Source organism: Cryptomeria japonica, chromosome 2, assembly GCF_030272615.1.
Source record: "Cryptomeria japonica chromosome 2, Sugi_1.0, whole genome shotgun sequence".
Lineage (NCBI taxonomy): Eukaryota > Viridiplantae > Streptophyta > Pinopsida > Cupressales > Cupressaceae > Cryptomeria > Cryptomeria japonica.
Window position 1 is genome coordinate 106,649,437 of NC_081406.1, and position 14,463 is coordinate 106,663,899.

The window sequence follows — 14,463 nt, forward strand, 5'->3', positions numbered from 1 at the left end:
AAAATATATGTAAAATATGTGGAGAGATATCTTATAATAGAAAGAAAAAATCAAATAAATGTTTTTTAAAATATTAAATATCAAGAATACAAATCTATTAAAGTCTTGCAAATAACACCTCCACAAAAGCTAAAATATAGAATATTTCATGCATTTACCCATCATTTGTATGTCAAATTGTTTCAAAAATAAATTTTTGTTTAGAAAATTTTTAATGTCATTCTAGATACCTCTCAGCATAATGAAAATTTACAGTCAAATGTGTATCCAGAATGGTGGGTACAAATTGACTTTATCTTTCAAATATTGACCGACTTTCAGTCCAAGGGAAAATCTGCCATGGCTATACCTTGCAATATAAGAACATTGGATTGGAAGACTGGATCTGTTAGTTTGCCAGAATGGATACCAGAAAATGTGTCCTCTGTATGTGGCTTCTGGTAGTTTGTGTGTCTGCAACTGAAAAATTGAATAGAGGAGAATTTCCTCATGGGTTTATGTTTGGTACAGGCTCTGCTGCATATCAGGTGATCTTTCCTGCTCCTTCATTTTTAAATGATTGAAATGAAACGTCCTATCTATTCAATTATAAACCTTCAAGAGAAGCCCTTTCTGAGATGTCATTGTTCGCAGTATGAAGGAGCGGCCAGAGAGGGAGGAAGAAGCCCAAGCATCTGGGATACTTATTCACATACCGCAGGTTATAACCCACATTTCAATTTCAATTAACAGCTAGGTGGGATATATCTGTTACAATGGTTTATGTGTATTGAGCTTTTTGATTCACATGAAATGATTTTCAGGGAATATAGTGGATGGGAGCAATGGAGATGTTGCTGTAGACCAGTACCACCGCTATAAGGTGCAGTAATAACAGTACTTGCTGAATGATCTAATGCTCTAAAATTTGAGTCTTTATTCAATACAATGTTCTTGGATGCCTGTGATTTTGTGTATTTGCATTGTGATTGCTACTGGATGCATGTCATTTTGTGTAGCTGCATGGTGTACTGAATAAAAGGGACGTATTTCAACACTGTAGGAGGATGTTAAACTTATGAAGATGATGGGCATGGATGCATATAGGTTTTCTATTTCCTGGTCACGGATATTGCCATGTGAGTAATATTTTATTTTGAGATTAGTAGTGAATTAGAAATAACAACTTTCATTTTTGTTTTGATTGGATCATAGAGTATGGTTAAAATATTGATAAAAAATATATATTTATTTTGAATTAATTATTACACAGTGATAGATTCGTCTATCTTTTAAGATCAATTTATTAAGTTTACTTCTTCTTCTCTAATCAAATTAGTGTTTGAGTTTATATTATGTGTCTCTTAAAACAAATTTTACAGTTTTTAAAACGTAGGCTTCAGGGCTAAAAAGGCCTCTCGACCACTTATATGGACAAATTCTTTAAAATAAAGAAACATCAATAGTTGTTGGAATGTGTCTACCGTTTTTTCTTGGGATTTGTGATATGATTTAATAGTTTCTTTTTTAATCTTTAATTGAAACGGTAGCAATTTCTTAAAGAGCTGCATTTTTTTTTGGGAGGAATGGCCAGTTCAACTTTCTTCAAGTGGTATTAGAGCGGATTCGCAAGTTTAAATCCCCTCAGATAATGCCGAGGGCGAGAATGTTAGAATGTCTCTACCTTCTCTCCTCAAAATTTGTAACATGGTCTCTTGTAAGATCCTTACCTAGAATGATAGCAGTTTTATAAAGAGACATTTTTTTTTTTGAGAAATGGTGAGCTCAACCCCCTTCAAATATTCCAATACAACTGACCACATTTTAAGCATACCCACCTGTCTTTTTTGTATAGTGAAAATTTCAGTGGAAACCTACGACCTTCTCTGCAGTAGAAAACCCATGAAACAAATGCCATCCTTGTCTTATTAAAGCTTTTTGTGGCAGATGGCTCACTAAAAGGCGGGATCAACAAAGCTGGTGTAGCATATTACAACAACCTTATTAACGAACTCTTGTTGCATGGTAATGTGTAACATTAATTTGGGTATTAACATTATGAATTCTATGTCCTGTTCTGGCTAATACTGATCCGCCAGCTCCTTTCTTGTTAAAGGTATTAAGCCTTTCGTGACACTGCTCCATTTCGACACACCACAAGCATTGGCGGATAAATATGGAGGATTTCTCAGTCAAAATATTGTGTATGACAGAGAGCTTTCCATACTCATTCCACTAAATTACATTGCACTAGGGCAATCATTCCTAGATTAACTCTTATAATTGTTCAGATGAATATTATGGTATAGTTATTACTGTGGTCATGGATTTGACTTATTCTTCTTAGTCACTATCTGAGGCTAAAGAGCCCCTTTTTGGCATTCCACAGGAGCGATTTTGCAGATTACAGTGAAGTGTGCTTCCAGGAGTTTGGGGATCGAGTGAAATTTTGGGTAACTTTAAACGAACCTCATGCCATTGCTGCTTTTGGATATGACAGTGGAACAGCTGCACCAGGCCGCCATACCAGTAGCAATGGAAATTTAAGCACAGGGAACTCTGCAACAGAGCCATATATTGTGGCCCATAATCTTCTTCTTGCTCATGTTGCTGCTGTCAGTTTATACAAGAACAAATATCAGGTGAGTGACTCACAAAACTAATGTTAATTTACTACTACACAGAAATCCACCGCCGTTGAACATGCATCTTCATAAGCATAATTACATTAAAAGTTGGTGGTTTATTAACATGCAGGCGGTGCAGAAGGGATTGATTGGCATCACCTTAGACAGCATGAAGGCACTGCCTTATTCAAATACATCCTCGGATCAGATGGCTGCCCAAAGGGTCATAGATTTTATGTTTGGTTGGTACGTACCTGCTAAAATCTGCTCCAATCTGTTTTGTCTTTAATTTTATTGAATTAAAAAGGAGGAATCAATATCTGGTGGGGTTCAGGAAGCTAAGTCTTAACATGTTATGATATAACTTTTCTTTGGATGAGGTGAGCCACTTTTCATTCATCTGAGATAAATACAGATAAAATCAAACTTACCATCATTATTCAAGACTTGACCATCGGATCTACCCAAAAAACCGTTTATATTGAATTATAATTGTTGTGAATGCAGGTTTATGGATCCAATTACAAAAGGAGATTACCCGTCAAGTATGAGAAATCTTGTTGGTCCGCGTTTGCCCAAGTTTAGTAAAGCTCAATCGCTTATGGTGAAAGGTTCATTTGACTTTGTGGGCTTAAACTATTACACAACCATGTACGCTGCTCATGTTTCAACTTCATCGATTAAACTTAATACAAGCTATTCACTGGATTCCCAAGCTAATCTTACTGGTACGGTTTCCAGAAAAAAAACTCAAAACCAAAAAAACACTGTAGATTGATTCAGCTTTTGAAATATCAGACAACCGTTTAACAAAATTGTTCATTTGTTTCCTATCAAAATGTTTGCAGCGCGGAGGAATGGTATACTCATTGGACCCTTGGTAAGGCCTACTCAACATTTTAATGAAATCTTAATTGGTTATACTGTAAAAATTGTTTTGAAATATCCGTTGGCCAATGCTTTTTCTTTTTTAACGTGGACAGGCTGGATCTCCATGGCTTCACGTGTATCCACAAGGAATAAGAGACATTTTGGACTACGTCAAAGATCGATATGATAATCCGCCCATTTTCATAACAGAAAATGGTAATAAATTATTCTATCATATATCCCATTGACTCCATTTGTTTCAAATCAAAATTATTATTCCTATAAATGACTTTGTGTGCCAATTCTGATCACAGGTATTGACGAAGTCAACAACGAGACTTTATCATTAAAGGAAGCTCTGAACGATACATGGCGAGTAGATTACCATTCACAGCATTTGTGGTACCTTCACGAGGCAATAAGGCAAGTAATTTCCATTTGATAAGTATATATCATATTTTCCGTATTCATGCCTCTCCTATATATATATGGTGCATAAATGGTGAATTTGATTGCAGGGAAGGATCGAATGTTAGAGGATATTTTGCTTGGTCTTTGTTGGATAACTTTGAGTGGACCAGTGGTTATACAGTACGTTTTGGCCTCCATTACGTGGACTACAGAAATAACCTCAAGAGATATCCCAAAGCGTCGGCACGCTGGTTCCACAGATTCTTGAAATGAAGAAATACACTGTTACATCGTACAATAAGATTTGTGGCATCAATAACGCCAAGATTTGTCCTTTCTAATTACATAAGTCATTTCTATCAAATTCTTACTTTCTTATTTTCTCCTACCATTCTCTAGTTCGGTTTTAGTCAATCATAGAATTTTTTTTCAATTCACTAAATTTGACCGTTAGATAATAGAGGTTATGTTTGGTAAGTAGTAGGTTATTTTCACATTATGTCAAATTATTGATCTATATGAAGATTTAATTATATATCTTTTTGGATCAATTTTTGTTGATTCATATTTTATGAATAGTAAGTAGTTCATATAATTCATTTTTTATTGAAATAAATATTGGTGATGAATACATCATGGTGTTGTTCACATAATGAAATATCATTCTTTTTAGAGAGCTCAACTATCTCAATAGTACTTTAATTCAAAGGCATTTAACATTTGAAACAAAATTAAACCAATTTGTTCAAAACGAGTTAAAGTGTCATTCCAACTTAATTGAGAAAAATAAATGGAGGAGACATGACATTGCAAATATCACCCAAAATTTACAACCTTGCAAATTGAAGCATCTCTCACATAATCACCTTATCTCTAGCACGTTCTTCATATCACATACAAAATAGAGATTACAAAGGTCCAATCATCCAAATTGTCCCTAAATAAGAATGAAATACAATAATAATAAATGATCAAATTCACACATCTTAATTCTAACATGAAATGAATTTAACCTATAAGGTACACACTTGGCCATAGAAAGAAAACTTGCAAATTAGATCATGTCCTACCAAATTTGCTCAATCCCCACCACGCCCCCCCGCAAAAAAAAAATCAATAACTTCCAACCATTTAACCTCAAGGTTGAATGCAATATATGTAGGCCTCTCAAACTTAAGTAAGATCAAATGTAAGTATTTTATCATCAAATAAATATGTCCAAAACCACTAACCATCTACTACACTCCTCAAAGCAATCTTCATAATTAGACAACATGACTCAACATCCAAATATAAGGAGATAACAAAAAAAAGGACATCAATTAACTCCTCAAATAAGTCCTCAAAACTAACATCTATAGCTTAATAAAAAAAAAAATGGAAATAAAAGGAATCTCCTTTAAAACTAAGTGGATAACACCTATTAGATTATTCATAACCAATTGGGTTTAGACTAGGGTATGGGATTTTTTTATATGTGGACCACACAGTAAGTATAATGCTTGAAATATAAATAATATCCTCAACAATTCCATGCCATATTCATATCCAAATAAAAATGTAGGTTCCTTAGATATTCTATTGAAACCAAATGAAGGAATATCATACAACAAATAATTTATAAAATTCAAGATATCTATCCTCATGTAAATATAATAGAGGTGTGCAACTGATCATCTCATGCCAAAAAAAGTCCAACTACAACACCACATTTAAAATAAAATCAAAATACAAAATGATCTTGTCATTAATATAGTAGATTACAACAAACTAATGTCAAAGTTCATAATATATTAATACATTATCTATGAACCCATTATGACATCATGATTTACCTCCCAAACCATAGCCAATGTGTTCATTGTAATTGAAAAAGCTTATAGACTCTAAGAACTCCCATTGCCCCATGATTTACATCTTTACCAAGGAAGATCATATGTTCTAACAAACATATATGATTTTAAACATTTTTATCATGCCATATGTCCACTAATCCAATGTCTATCATGGTACAACAATTCAATCTCTAAAGCAAGGATTATTTTTCTAATTTAACAAATCATATTTTAAAACTTAACCAAAGACATTAAGAGCCCCTAATGAAAATAGCTTGTTTACATCTTCAAGAAATGGAAATAAACATCCTATGCTACTAGAAATAATGATGTTAATGAGCTCTCAATACTCACATATGGTAGGAAGTAAGAGGTTAGGTCATGACATGAACAACCACGGTAGAAGATAATTCATCACAAATCGATACACCTACACCACTACTAAAAGGTTGATTGTTAGATTGTGTAGGGGGTAAATATTCATAAAGAGGATTCTCATACACCATCATGTTATTTGATTTTCAATATTTAGAGGATGATTTGGTAAGAATGACATCACCAAAATTTTCTTCCAACAGATTCAAATCATCACTACAAAATAACATAGTGATTATGTTGATCAATTTTTTCTAAAAGGAGGGTTTATAAGCCTTAGGATAAAGGAAATCATCAAGAGCCTCATCAAGTTATTCCCTACTATATGTCTCCTCAAGAGGGTAGTCATCAGAAGAAAAAGGATTACCATAGGTATGAAAGCCTTGTAAATAAACATTTGACATTGTTGAAAATAAATTCTTACTATTACAATGCAATAAAGTGATTTAATCTAAACACACACAATGCATAAAACAATATTTTTTTGTATTTTTGAAACAAAATGAACATGCAAACTAGAAAATGCAATGCAAGAAGGTTGGTTTCACCAAAATGTAATGGTATGAAAATGAAACCAGGTATGAATAAGACCAAGATCCACTGTAATACATACATTGGAATACAAAGTTACCCAGAGGAGTGATCACATTTGACCAACTCTTGTAAAAGAGATTCAAGTGACACTTCTAGGGTTTCTAGTTGTTTATTTCTTCAGAAAGTGAATGAACTATGGTAATAGGCTGAAACAATGCAAAGACATGACTAAAATTATGAAGCAAATGAACACTTATGCTATTGCAATTAATTGGTAGACACACAAAATTACTATAATAAACACACAAAAGGATGCGATATGTGACTCTACACCTATCACTGCAATCTGAGGCTGAATCTAAAGGTCCGAGATGCTCAAAATGCCTTGGTATTTTTAGTATGAGTTTTTGTCTAGGAATCTGCAACCTAAACTTGTCTGGAAGCTACCCATCAAATTTGGTGCCAAATTCTTCAGACAGGGGTGCTCCAGCACCCTGGTCTTGAGAAATTTGGTCCAAATTTTGGGAGTAGATCTAGGACAATTTCTTGATATTGTTTTGGGCTTCCTAGCTCTTTTGGATACCAATAGCTACACTTGCAAGATGAAAAATGGTCCGGTGGTGACTATATAGAGGTTTGCCTTGCTCAAACCCCTATTTTGGTGATTTCCACCTCCACAAATAACAAATATCAAAATTGGAATAATGTATGTTTTCTTGAATCTTAAGTGTGTTTAAGTTTGTACTATGAGCTAAAGTGTCTAATATGCAAACTTCTTTAAAGAAACACTTTCACTTCATTAGGATACCTTCAATTGCATAATTGTTGCTCTCCAAAGATGCCAAAATAATATCACAAACGAGAAAGTGAATTGCATTTATATGGAATCCTAGGTTTAAATTTGATAAAAAGGCAACCTAGATTTGTCATTTATTTACACAGAGGAGGATTTGAATTGATCAAGACTGCCAAATTATCCTCTTGAATTTTGGGGAAAAAAGTGTGGTACCAAGGAGGTATGGCCATCCTAGTCTTGACATCTTTATGCCAAATTTTTTAGGTATACAATATAGTGAGTTTCTAATGTTGTTTCCAGCCTAGTAGCTCAAACCATGATGTATAGATATGCAGGACGTGTTTTGAAAGTTGCAATTGGAACATGATTAAGGATAAATTAGGATAAAATGATAAAAGAGAATACTTAGAATCAAAGGCTCAATTTATAAATTGTGATGTGATTTAAATTAATAAAGGACTCAAATTTTAATCAATTTACTAAAATGCATTTGTAAGTCCTATAATGCATAGTATAATGAGACATACTAAAATGAGTGCCAACTAAGCATGGAATTGAACACCCTTATTAAAGGTGTACAATATACAACACTACAATCTTATGGCATTACCATTGATAAGGAAAATAATCACGAGAGGATCAAATTGGTTTTGTAATTCTATAGGAGGTAACTCGTGTTGATAGAACACAAGGTTAGGTTGGAGATCTTGTTTATTGTTATATGTGTGAGCTACCACATGGTAATCATGTTGATGATTCACTCCACCTTTAACGATAATCAGTAATTTTTGTTGAGGTTGAGAAACATCTTGATGAAGGTGGACAATAATTTTAGGTTTTTCAACAACATGAATGGTATTGATTTCCAGTCTTGGTTAGATACTTTATCCACTATTAGCTTCATATTTAGGAGAGAGCATTGGAAATATTGTCATGAAGAGAAATGGCATCATTCTTTTTCTCCAAGGTATCTTCATGAGTACGAAAAAATTTAAGGGAGGGACAAACATAACTTATTAATGATTCATCTCTAGAGGGAAGGTCATTGAAAGGAAAAGATGATATGGTATTATTAAGAAGGATAACCACAATATCATCCTCTTGAACCTAATGATCTTAATAGGGGAGGTACGAAGAAAGATGGACATCATTCTTAAAAGCTTCATACTTGGGAGGGAGATCTTTGTAAGAAGTGTTTATAGTCTATTCTTGCACTAAATTATCCTAATGAGCATGATCAAATTTGGGAGAGGGTAAATCATAGCTATGGATGAAAGAAATAGCTAAATTGTCATCATATGCATAAAAGGGAACACCATGAACATATTGAATAAAACTTGAAATTGAACTAACAAAACAAGATATACTCATAAGGCATACAAGGTGTAACCAAATCAATGTTCATTCAATGTATACAATGAAATCATGCAAAATCAGATTTGAAATTTAAAAAAAATGCAAATGTAAGAATAGTTGGGTTCACCAAAATATAATGGTGGTGAACTAGACCTGAAAATGCATGTAACTATAAGATATATGTTTGGGAGATGATTGCAAATATGAATCAATTAGGTGCATAAGAATCAAATTTGAAAATAAAAAGTAGAAGTAATGCAAATGTACAAAGATCTGGGTTCACCAGAATGTAATACATGAAAACATGGTTTCATTGTTGGATTTTGTGCCTCGAATTCACTTGACTTGATCAACTTTTTTCTGGTCTTGACATTTCTATTTGAATTGTTTTTCATTTTTTTATGGTCAGAGAGAGTTATGCGGATGCAAGGATCATGTTGGTGTGACTTGATTGGTCAGAGAGTGTTACGCCAATGCCAAGAGTCAAACCAATGGAGATCATGTTGGTGTAACTTGACTGGTTAAAGAGTGTTACACCGATGCGAGGAGTCAGGGCGATGGAGAACATTTCGGTGTAACTTGACTAGTCAGAGAGTGTTATGCTGATGCTAGGAGTCAGGTCAATGGAGATCATATTGATATAACTTGGCTGGTTGGAGAGTGTTATGCTGATGCTAGGAGTCAGGCCGATGGAGATCATGTCAGTGTGATTTGGATGGTCGGAGTGTGCTATTCCAATGCAAGGGGTCAGGCTGATGATTTTCTATCTGTCTAAGTTTGTGGAAGTTGTTCCAATGAGTGTTTGGAGGCCACAGGTGTTCAAACAGGTCAGAGGTCAAAAGGTTGCCTCATGGACGGTTAAAGGTGTAGACACTTAAAAATAATTACTTTTAATTATTTTTTCCTCACATAATTAATTAATTAATTATGTTAATTCAAATTCTCCCCAATATTAATAAAATATAATTAATATTGTCACTATAGTATGTGACTGATTTATTTAATAAATCAATCCCTTTCTTTATTCTTCTAAAAAATTAAATCCTCACAAATCTTCCTCTTGGCTAATTAATTTCAATTAATTAGTTAACCTACATGATTCCTACAAATCATCTTCTTAATTCATCATTAACCTAATAAATTCTTCTAGAAACTCCCTAAACTCACTTAACCTTATTCTTCTAATTTTTAATTCCCTCCACTCCTTCTCTCTCCTAATCAAATCCTCCTACAACTCCTAATCCCACCTAACATTTCCTCTAATCCCCTCCTAATGAGTTGCTAGTGGCTAATCATCATGATTAGCCACAAAGTCAACCCCTTGTCCCTTCCATCCAACCACCAGCTTTTAATGCTCTTTTCCTAGGTGAATGTGAGATTTTCAAAATCTCACAATCCTGTAGGCATCTCCTCTCCCAAGGAATTTTTAATTCCTTCTTATTCCTCTAATCCCCATGATTATCCCTTTTTGGAGAATTTTAAATTCCTCCTCCCCATTCTTCAAAGAATGTCACATCCCTTGCTCCTCTCATGGCACATTGGGAAGCCTTCCCAATGCACCTTACTCCACTAAAGGCACATTGGGAAGCCTTCCCAATGTACCTTTCTCTTCTCAAGTTACCTTGTGAAATCTTCCCAATGCACATTGAGGAGTGTGGAGACAAGAAATGCCTTTAAGACATACCTCTTGGTCTCCACACTCTCTCTTGGACCTTATGTGAGCTCACAAGCAATCCTAGCCCTTCATCTTGAATCCATCTCAGCTGTCCATTCTTCCTCTCCTCCTCTTTTAAATTGAGGACTCCATCCCTTCATTTATCATCTCCAAGTTTAGTAATCTTATGCTATCCTTTTGAGCCTAGAAAAATCATTTTAGCATCCTTATCATGTCAAAATCATCCTACATCCACACTTAATCATATCATCTCCATCATCTTCTAAGATCCATCTCATTTATGCACAACATTGGAGAGCCATCCACATCAAGCAAGCAAGAGGAGCACATCAAGTGGAACATCATCCAAGGGTGCCTTCACTTCATCAAGCTCAATCTGAAGGAGAAGGTAAAATAGCAAGGTGAAATGGTCTCTTCATGATATTTTAGCATTTTCATGTTTATTTCATTATGTTTTGATCATTTTCCCTTCAAATCCGTTTTCCCCTCTTCAAAAGGAGTTGAGCCTTTGTATTTTAATGTATAATGACTTGTGATCTAGATGAATGTGGGATAATATAATCCCACGAACATAGATTGGCCGACAATTGAACAAAAAATTGATCACATGAACACAGAGCGGTCGATGATTGGGATCACCAATGATTCAACGAACTGGAAAGTTTACCTGTGCTTGTTTGAGACCGAAAGGAACTCAAGGTGTATAGTGATACATGATACGCTCTGTATGATTGTAATGTTGTTGATAGAATGACTATAATATTATGTCTTATGAGGTTGATAAAAAAAGTCTGAGAACAAATACATGTGAAGAAGGAATCTGAAACTTTATTGTAATCTTTTTTTTACTATGAATAAAGTGATCTTTCTTTGGTGGTGGTTTTTCTCCCATAAGGTTTTTCCCACGTAAATCTGGTGTCCATTCACTGTTATAATTGTGTGTTTATTTTGTTTATTCATTAGTGCACATCTTGATGATTTATAATTTAAATTTAAAGACACATTTGCTTCATTCCCCTCTGAATTGACGTTAGGAGAGAGATTTCTGCACCGAGCTTTCCTTAGAAGTGATATCAGAGCCTATCCATTTGTGTTATCCGTGTTGGGTGGGGTTGGCTTTTTGTGTCAATTTGGTTCAGTGGGAGTCTTGCAAAGAGTTTATCTATCTTGATTGCATATTGAGATGGCAAGAAGTTCTAGGAGAATGGACATTTAAAAATTCAATGGCTCAAACTTTGAGTTATGGAAAATAAAAGTTGAATATTTGTTGGTTGACTAAGACCTTTGGGTTGCTGTGTCTAGAGATAAACCTTCAGGCATGAAGCAAGAAGACTGGGACTTAGTAGAACAAAAGGCCAAAGGATTGATAAGATTGAGCCTTGAAGATTCTATTCTATTGAATGTTATGAGGATAAGATTGCACATTCTCTATGGAAGAAATTGAGAGATATTTATTAGGGAAAATCCTTGGTGAATAAACTTTTCTTGAGGAAAAATATATACTCTTTGAATATGGATGGAGGAATGTCTATAGAAGATCTTTTGAATGTGCTCAATATGGTTGTTGCATAGTTGACATTTGTTGGTGTAACTGTTAGTGAAGAAGAAAATTGTATGTTGTTGTTGTGTTCCTTGCCTAACACATGGGACCACTTGGTAATGGCCATTGGGAGTAGTACTACTCAGTTTAAAATGGACGAGGTGGTTGCTTCACTTTTATCAGAAGAGATGTGAAAGACAAGAAGTGCAAATCCAAGTCACAAGAGAGGTCAATGTCTCTGGGAAAGAAGTCCAAGGTGAGTGTTGGAACTGTGGGCAGAAAGGCCATATCCGAAAGAATTGCAAAGAGGAGAAGTAGAAGAAGAAAAAGAGTACTTTTGATACCGAGTCTTCTCAGAGCGATGTAAATGCCTTTGTAGCATCTTTGACATTGCCTGCATCTGATGATGTATGGTTAGTTGATTCAGGGGCATCATTTCATATGACATCTCACAAAGAGTGGTTCTCAAAGTATGAACCGTATGCTAGTGGAAAGGTGATCCCAGTGAGTGATTCAACACTATAATTTGTAGGGAAAGGAAGAGTAAGAATCCATTTCCTAGATGACAGAATAAAGGGAATCGATGAAGTTCTTCATATACCAGGTTTGGCTAGAAATTTATTCTCTGTTAGTAAGATGAATGATGTTGGATTTTAGGTAAATTTTGTGTCTGGTGGTTGTAAGATGACTAGAGGATCTATTGTATTGGCTAAGGATGAATGCATTGGGACACTATATAAGTTAGATGCCAAACCTGTATGTTGTAATAATGTCTTTGTAAATTTTGAAAAAACTACTATGTTAACACATGATGTAAACTCTATGGAAGTTAAACTTCTAGTAGAGAAAATGATGTTTTGGGATTATAGACATGGCCGTATTGGTGAGAAAGGTTTAAAAACCTTGAAGAATAAAAACTGGTAGATAGGATGATAGATTGTACTCTTGAATTTGATTTATGCGAACATTGCTTATATGGAAAATAGAACCATGTTTCATTTTATTTGAGCTCTAAAAAATATTTTGGTGTATTGGACTATGTCCACTCTGATGTTTTTGGTCCTATGGATGTTCCTTCTTTGTCTTTAAGTCAAGGTATTATGTATCATTTATTGATGATTACTCAAGGAGGGCATTTGTTTATTTTTTGAAAAGTAAATCAGATGTGTTCAGTCGATTTAAAGAGTTTAAAAATCTTGTTGAAAATCAGACTAGGAGATAAATAAAATATTTAAGAATAGACAATGGTGGTGAGTATTGCAATGCAAATTTGACAAATATTGTATAGACCATGGAATTAAGAGGCATAATAATACACCTTAAAGTCCTCAACAAAAAGGAGTTGCTGAAAGGTTGAATCGGTCTTTGATGAAGATCAAAGCAAGGAGCATGTTAAGTAGTGCTTATCTGGAACAAAAATTCTGGGCTGAGGCAATTGCTACAATGTGTTACTTGCTGAATCATTCTCCCACTTTAGCATTGGTTGACAAAATGCCTATGGAGGCAGGATTAGGTAAAAATCCCTCTTTAAGACATCTTTGTGTCTTTGGTTGTGAGACATACACTCATGTGCCTGAAGTAAAATGATCAAAATTGGATAGCTAGCTGAAAAATGTATCTTCATTGGCTATGCCATTGGTGTGAAAGGATACAAGCTTTGGAATCCAGTTACTAAGAAGATGTTGTACAACAATTTTTTTTATCTTTCATGAGTTGAAACCTATCTTAGTAGATCTATAGTTAGGAAAGACAAAAAATAGAAAAGAAGTAGTTGAAATTCCCCTAGCTCCAAAAAATGAGGAACTACAAATTCCTTGTGTGCTTGAAAATGAGGAGAGCTCAAGCAAATTTGAAAGTTCAGAAGAAGAAGAAGAAGAATAACCTCAACCTCAGCAGTTGAGGAGGCCCACACGGGAGAGAAGACAACCTAATAGGTATGGTTTCTCTATGTTGGATGTAAATTGAGCCTATGCTTTGCTTACTGATACATATGAGCCTAGGACTATGAAAGATGCTATCAACATGTCTGATTTAGATTCTTGGTTGGAAGCCATGAATGATGAAATATCATCATTGAAGAAGAATGGGACCTGGGATTTTCTACCCTTGCCTAAAGGTAGAAATATTGTGGGTTGTAAGTGGGTGTTTAAAAATAAATATGGTCTAGATGGTAGTATTGAAAAGTACAAGGTGATACTAGTTGCAAAGGGGAATTTTCAAAAGGAAGGTATTGATTATGGAGAAATATTCTCTCCTATAGCTAAGATGACATCCATTAGATTTCTTTTGTCACTTGCAGCATCATATGATTTTGAAGTTGAACAAATGTCCATGTGAAGACAACTTTTCTTCATGGTGATCTTGAAGAAGAGATTTATGTCTCGGCCAAAGCACTTTGTGGAGAAAGGTAAAGAACATCTTGTATGTAAACTTAAAAAGTCTCTTTATGGTAGAAACAATCTCCC

General features: G+C 34.5%; 1 protein-coding gene across 1 annotated transcript; it reads left to right on the forward strand.

The window, feature by feature from the left end:
- The first annotated feature begins 207 nt into the window (after window positions 1–207).
- Window positions 208–4,491, forward strand: LOC131054301 (beta-glucosidase 12). Its single transcript, XM_057988777.2, has 13 exons — window positions 208–527; window positions 634–700; window positions 804–862; window positions 1,043–1,118; window positions 1,927–2,004; window positions 2,096–2,183; window positions 2,369–2,621; window positions 2,737–2,852; window positions 3,114–3,334; window positions 3,455–3,486; window positions 3,590–3,692; window positions 3,791–3,899; window positions 3,995–4,491. Exons 1-13 carry the CDS (start codon window positions 402–404, stop codon window positions 4,158–4,160), a joined length of 1,494 nt encoding a protein of 497 aa, XP_057844760.1. The 5' UTR covers window positions 208–401; the 3' UTR covers window positions 4,161–4,491.
- The last annotated feature ends 9,972 nt before the right edge of the window (window positions 4,492–14,463 follow it).